General features: G+C 53.8%; 1 protein-coding gene across 5 annotated transcripts in view; it reads left to right on the top strand.

Annotated features, from left to right (window-relative positions):
- Nucleotides 1-751: 751 nt before the first annotated feature.
- The window catches only part of Lims2 (LIM zinc finger domain containing 2), a 42,221-nt gene continuing 36,972 nt past the window's right edge, over nt 752-6,000 (top strand). Inside the window, exons 1-2 of one of the 5 annotated variants that reach the window (XM_004835968.3) lie at nt 1,107-1,327; nt 4,101-4,255. In XM_004835968.3, coding sequence (XP_004836025.1) covers nt 4,203-4,255 — 53 coding nt within the window. In that variant the 5' untranslated portion in view covers nt 1,107-1,327; nt 4,101-4,202. Of the gene's footprint in view, nt 1,328-4,100; nt 4,256-6,000 lie in introns of all 5 variants that reach the window. The other 4 variants (XR_015446315.1, XM_087198538.1, XM_004835966.4 and 1 more) reach the window with 4 other exon arrangements.

The following is a 6,000-nucleotide window of genomic DNA, read 5'->3' as shown; positions in this document are numbered from 1 at the left end:
CCTATTTTTCATCTTCTTTGGTTCCCACAAGACCTCAATATTTGATTAACTGTGTGGCCGCCAATTCTGCTGGACAGCCCCAGTGTGCCTGCTCCTCTGAGTTGGAAGTTGTAGAAAGCCTCTCTGCCTATACAAATGGAGAACCAAGAGATCATTTGTGCTTTATTCTTAACCAGCCATCAGATTCCAGTTCAGCAGAACAGGCTAAGACGATGCAAACAGAAATAACAACTGCATACCTGCTCAGTTCAAGGCTCAGCTCCTGGAGAACAAATGTCTCTCCAAGTTTATTTCTGCAGAGGGAAATTCTTGCTGCTGTCAGCTCATCCTTCGGGTTGCTGCTGTTAATCTGTGGCTGGCTGCTTTGCGTGGTCATTTCTACAGTCTTTGTTGGTTGCCAGCACGACAGGTAATATAACATTTATCCCTGAGGATATCAGGCAGCTCAGCCCTGGCCCCACGTGTGACATTTGAGCTGTTACCAATCATGTGCTGTACTCTACCTCCTGTAGAACTACAGATCTGTCTTTATATATAGGTGAAGATTATTTTTTGTCTAATAATTTTTTCAAGAAGAGTCCTTAAGTGATTTTATATTGCTGATCATTTTAACATCTCTTACTGTTTCTTGTCAGTAGTGCTTCATTATAGAAAGGAGTTGCTGGTTCTCTGCTCTGGGTTTTGTCCTTTTAAAAACACTTTCTGCCGAGTTAGTGCCTCTCCACTTGCTTGGGTGAAATGGGTGTTTCCTGGGGAGAGCCCTGACCTGGCATTCAAATACGCACAGTTCGCTTGCCACAGAAGAGGGCTCGAGGGCGGGCGCACGGCGTTGCATGGACAAGGGTCCCTGCTGTCTCAGGAGGGAGTCTGTCCAGGAAGGTCTCCTCGCGCGTAAAGCACCGCCTCTGACCTCCCTGGTGCGGCGTCCTCCCGGGACAACCCCCCGCAAGTGTTCACAAGTGTTCGCGGTCCTGGGACGGTGGATGGGGGTGCTCGTTCGTGTTTGTTGTAACTTCACTCCCTTTAAAAGGAAAACTATGTCCGGAATCCGGGAGGTGGCCCGCAAGCCCGGGTGGCAAGGCCATGCCCGGCCCCGCGGCCGAGCTCGGTGTCCTCGGGAGCCGGTGCAGAGCGAGCGGGTTGCTCTCCCCATCCCCTCCCCCGCCCCCGCGGCCCTCCCCTCCGCGGGCCCGGGCGGGGCCGCCCTGGTCTTTTTAGGCGTCAGCTCCTCTGCTTCGAGAGCAGGGGCGCGCGGCTGGCGGTCGGTGGCGAGAGTCCGGCGGCGGCGAGAGTCCAGCGGCCGGCTTGGCGGCACCATGACGGGAAGGTAACGGCCCGCGTCGTTCGGCGGGGGACCCCTGCTGGGCAGACTCGGCCCCCCACCCTGGTCCGGCTCCCTGCGGCGCTCCCTCGCTCGGCAGCGCCGTCGGGCGTCTCCGGTCCCAGCCCGCTGTGCTCCCCCCGGGCGGGCGGCGGCGGCCGGTGGCAGGTGGCGCTCCTTTGGGACAGGCACAGGCGGACGGTGACCCCTCACTAACAGAACCAGGAGGCCGGAGCGCTTGCCTGAGGTCACAGCCAAAGGGCAAATCCTGGGAACCGGCTGCCCCCAACCCCTGCTGTGTTGCCCTGGGTGAGGTCACCTCCCGAGGCTTCCATTTCCTAAAACGGTAAAGATGGAAAAGGGAGTGTAGGGACTTGGCCAGAATTGGCCCCGGGCCACGCTACGCAGGGTGGGTGGGGGCAGAGAGCTCCCCAGCCTGACCAGGGCTCTGCTCCCGGCCCCTTGTTGCCATTTTACAGATGAGGTAGCCGAGGTGACAGAGGGTGAGTGACTCGGGCCAGTCACATGTCCACCAGTGTCCAGCCAGGGCTGGCCTCTGCAGTGCTGTCTGGATGGTGACTGGGGACAAGTGCGTGACTCAGAGCTGGGTGGGAAGCACTGCTTTAGGAGCCCCAGGGGCCTCTCCTGGCCACACCCTGGCGGAAACACTTTCTTCTTAGCCATCTCTTGAGTTGGGGATCCAGGAAGAGGAGGGGAGCCCTAGCGCCTTCAGGCTTTGCTGGGGAAAGGGCTGGTGGAGTGGAGAGAGCCCCGGGGAGTGCAGCCCGTGGCCTCAAACTGTACTGAGTGCAGGACAGTCTCCTCCCACAGGGCCACATGCCTCTGATCGCCACTTGGCTGTGGTGGATGCTTCAGGGCAGTGCTGGAGCTGGACAGTATGCCAACTGTCACTGAGGAGACTGGCCCTTCAAATGGCCTTGGATACCTGCTCCCCAACCCCCGCCTGGCCCCCAGCTCAGATACAGCGCCTCAGGGCCTTTTGTGCAGTGAGATGGAGAAACCCATCTCCAGGAGGGTGGCAGCCCCTGTGCCACACTCCTGCCCAGTGCTGGTGAGGCCCTGACCTCCCTTTCCCTACAGCCCCACCTCCTCCAGCTGCTTGGTTCCCTCCTCTCAGCTGAGGAAGAAAGAATTGAAACAGGAATAGTTGTAGCAACCTCTGTTCTCTTGGCAGGGGTCTCTGAAGCCTGAGCCCCTTGTCCCACCCGTGGGGATGGAGGCTCAGGTTAGCCATGGACAGTGATCAAGAGAACCTGGGGAGGGAGAGAGGGGAGCAGGGGGTAGGAACAGGGGCTGCCTGCTGCAGTGGCCCAGGAGAAATGCTGTCACTGGATTACACAGGAACCATGAACACCTTTGCTGGTCAAAATAATACTGGTTGTTTTGGGGGGGGTTTTGGTACCGGGAATTGAACTCGGAACCTTGCACTTAGGAGGCAGGCACCAGAACCACTGAACTAAATCCCCAGCCAAAATAATACTGTTTATCCCAGAGAATTAGGTAAAACCCAGAAACGGGGGATAACAGAGACATTAAAAAGAAAAAAAAGAACACACCCACAGTGCCACTCCTCAGAGATACCCTTCACGGATACTTTGGTGGCTTTTTTCAGTTCTGTTCTCAGTGTTTCCCTGCTTGGTCCTCTTATAAAGCTGTGCGCAGCTGGGAGCAGTTTACGCCCTTCTTTGGAGTGCTCCCTGCAGCCTGCCCACAGAGTTAGTGCCAGCACGGTTTCCTGTCCCTCCACCCTCAGGGATTTGGGCCAGGCCTGCCACCAAGGACTGGCCATCTGACCTGGCCTTTGCAGTGGGTGTGACTCTTCCTGTCCTGAAGACTGTGGAGTTCACTTGCACTGTTTCCTGCCACAGTGACCCCCTCCCGGTGTCCACTGTCCTACGTGACACCGGGCCTGTTCCTCATGCTTGGACCCTGGTTCCCCCACCTATAGCTCTCACACTGCCCTTTAGAGACCCCTACTCTCCTCATGCACCTTCAGGGCTCTCCTTGCCACCTCTCTCCAAGACCATGATGGGAGAGAGCAGAGGGACCTGGACAGGCATTCTAGGGACTCCCCTTTGCAGATGCCTGTGCAGAGAAAGGAGATGGGCAAGCGGATAGTCGGGAGGCCAGGGACAGGGAAGCCCTCTTGGGTGGCTGGGAGTTGGAGCAGGCTAACAGGATCAGGAGCTCTGGGTGATGGGATGGATGGGATTCCACACTCTGGCTATGGACAGCAGGGGCACAGCGGGCAGAGCACTCTGGTGGGAGTGGTATGGGAGCAGAAGGAGTGTTGAATGTAAGCCTGAGGCATCTGAGGAGTTGGCACTTCTAAGGGGAGCATGAGGAGGCAGTGGGCACAATACCAGGGATGGGTGGCTGGGGTGGGTATGATCGAGGGCCAGGAGAGGGCCAGGCTGAGGGCAGAAAGGCTAATGGGGCCTGGACTATGGTGTGGGTGCTGAAGGAGAGGGTGTGAGACAGCAAGAGAGGGGCTCAGGCCAACCTGCAATGCAGTGACTTCAGGATTTAAAACCCAGGCTCTTTGATTGTCAAAGCAGAAGGAACCTTTGGCGTCACCATGGTTTTATAGGAGGGGCACCTGCCTGAAGACCAGCCACCCTTGGCATTCCAAACTGGAGGCCGAGAGGTGGCCCCACAGCAGCATGAACTCAGTGGCCTGGCCTACTGTAGCATGGGTGTTTCTCAGTGTGTGACCTCCATGTGCCTAATTGTGTGTTTTGCCCTGTGCTTGGTACAGTGCAGAGTGGGGGCTGGGCCCCTCTCCTTGGGGTGAGGCAGTCCCCAGAAGGAGCCAGCCCAGGCATGGCTAGAGGAGCAGCCAGAGCCCGCAGGACAGTGGATGGGGCTTGTGAGGTGTGGCTTGGCTGATCCTGGAGCCCAGGACAGGGCCAGGTGAGCACCAACCAAGGCCCCTGCTCTGTTCCCCCTTCTTCTGAGGTTGACTCATTTCTCTCCCTAGCCTGCAATATATGGTGGGACAGGGAGGGCCTGGTTTGCATCTAATCCTGGGGTGTGAGCTTCCTCACACTGGCTTGTTTTAAGTTGCTGACATGATATTAACAGTTTGCAAAATCTTGAGAACTCGAACAGCACTTGTAAGCCGGACTGAGATGGCCCAGGCTTTCTGTGACAGTGACAGTCTGGGTCTGGAGTGATGTTGCTTTCCCTCTTCCCAGTTCACAGCTCTGGAGGCTTGTGCTGCATGGCAGCATGGCAGGGGCATCTTGGAGGGACAGAGCAGGTGCCAGTTGGGCCTCTCTTCCTCTTCCTGTAAAGCCAAGAGTGGTGAGCTGGGGTCCCACCCTCAGATCTCATTTAACCCTGGCTACTGCCCAAGGCCCCTCTGCAGATACCATCAGTATAGGAACCTGGGATTCAGTTTCCAACAGAGGAACCTTTGCAGAGTACATTCCAACCAAAGCAGCTCAGCTTTTCCATTTCTGGGGGTTCTACTTGAGATAATGTAACAAGATGAGTACTTTAGTGAGACATGTCATATCACTGAGATGAGCAACTGTGAAACCAAGCATATGTCCATGCTGATGTTTAAATTTTAAACTAAGAAAATGGAAAAATTCAGAATCAAATGCCCTGTGGGACTGGGCAGCCTACTGAGATGCACAGGGCCCTCCCTGGGTTGTCCTTGGGCTCGAATGAGGAATCTGGTAGGGGAATAGACTGGAGCAGAGGTTGTGCCGCAGAGCGCTCAGGCGAGGCTGTGGCCGGGGACCCTCACAGCCACTAGCCGCTGCCAGCCTTGCCTCTAGTAAGCATAGCATTGCATTCTTCACTAAGTGTGTGCTTTTAAAATATTGAGATATAATGCACATTATAAAATTAACTTGATAAGTGCACACATCAGTGTTTTTTACATTCATGAGGTTGTACAATCTTCACTGCTGACTCCAGAACGTTTTAATTCTCCCCCAAAGAAGCCCTGTACCCACTGGCAGTCAGTCCCCACTCTCCTCTCCTCCCAGCCTCACAACTGCTAACCTACTTTCTGTTTCTACAGATTAGCCTGTTCTGAATACTTCCTGTAAATGAAGTCATGCATTATGTAACTTTTTTGGGTCTGGCTTCTTTCACATTAGCATAATGTTTTCAAAATTTATCCATATTGTAGCATGAATTAGTACTTCACTCCTTTTCTTGGCTAAATAATATTCTGTTGTATGGATTTGTTTATTCATTTGCCCTTGGTGGACATTTGACATGTTTTAACTTTTTGCTTACTATGAAATAGTGTTGCTATAAGAGTTCTTATACAAGTTTTTATACAAACATACATTTTCCCATTTCCTTCCCCTCCCTCCCTCCCTCCCTCCCTCCTTCCTTCCTTCCTTCCTTCCTTCCGGTATTGGAGAATGAACCCAGGGCCTCGTGTATACCAGGCAATGCCCTAACACTAAGCCACACCCTAGCCCCATATTTTCTTATTTCTTGAGCGTAATACCTAGACCAGAAATTTACAGGTCACGTGATAACTCCATGTTAAACTTTTTTCTTTGTTTATTCCATTGAACCATGTTAAACTTTTTGAAAGAAATTGTCAAGCTGCTATCCAAGTAACTGTATAATTTTACATTCATATTAATAAAATGTTTTGGCCAGGAACATGTTAGGGTTCCAGTTTC

This window comes from Heterocephalus glaber, unplaced genomic scaffold, assembly GCF_053883595.1.
Source record: "Heterocephalus glaber isolate CG9 unplaced genomic scaffold, H.glaber_assembly_v1.0 deba00000347, whole genome shotgun sequence".
In the NCBI taxonomy this organism is placed as follows: domain Eukaryota; kingdom Metazoa; phylum Chordata; class Mammalia; order Rodentia; family Bathyergidae; genus Heterocephalus; species Heterocephalus glaber.
The sequence above is the reverse complement of the archived record's forward strand: the minus strand, read 5'-3'. Positions and strand labels throughout refer to the sequence as shown.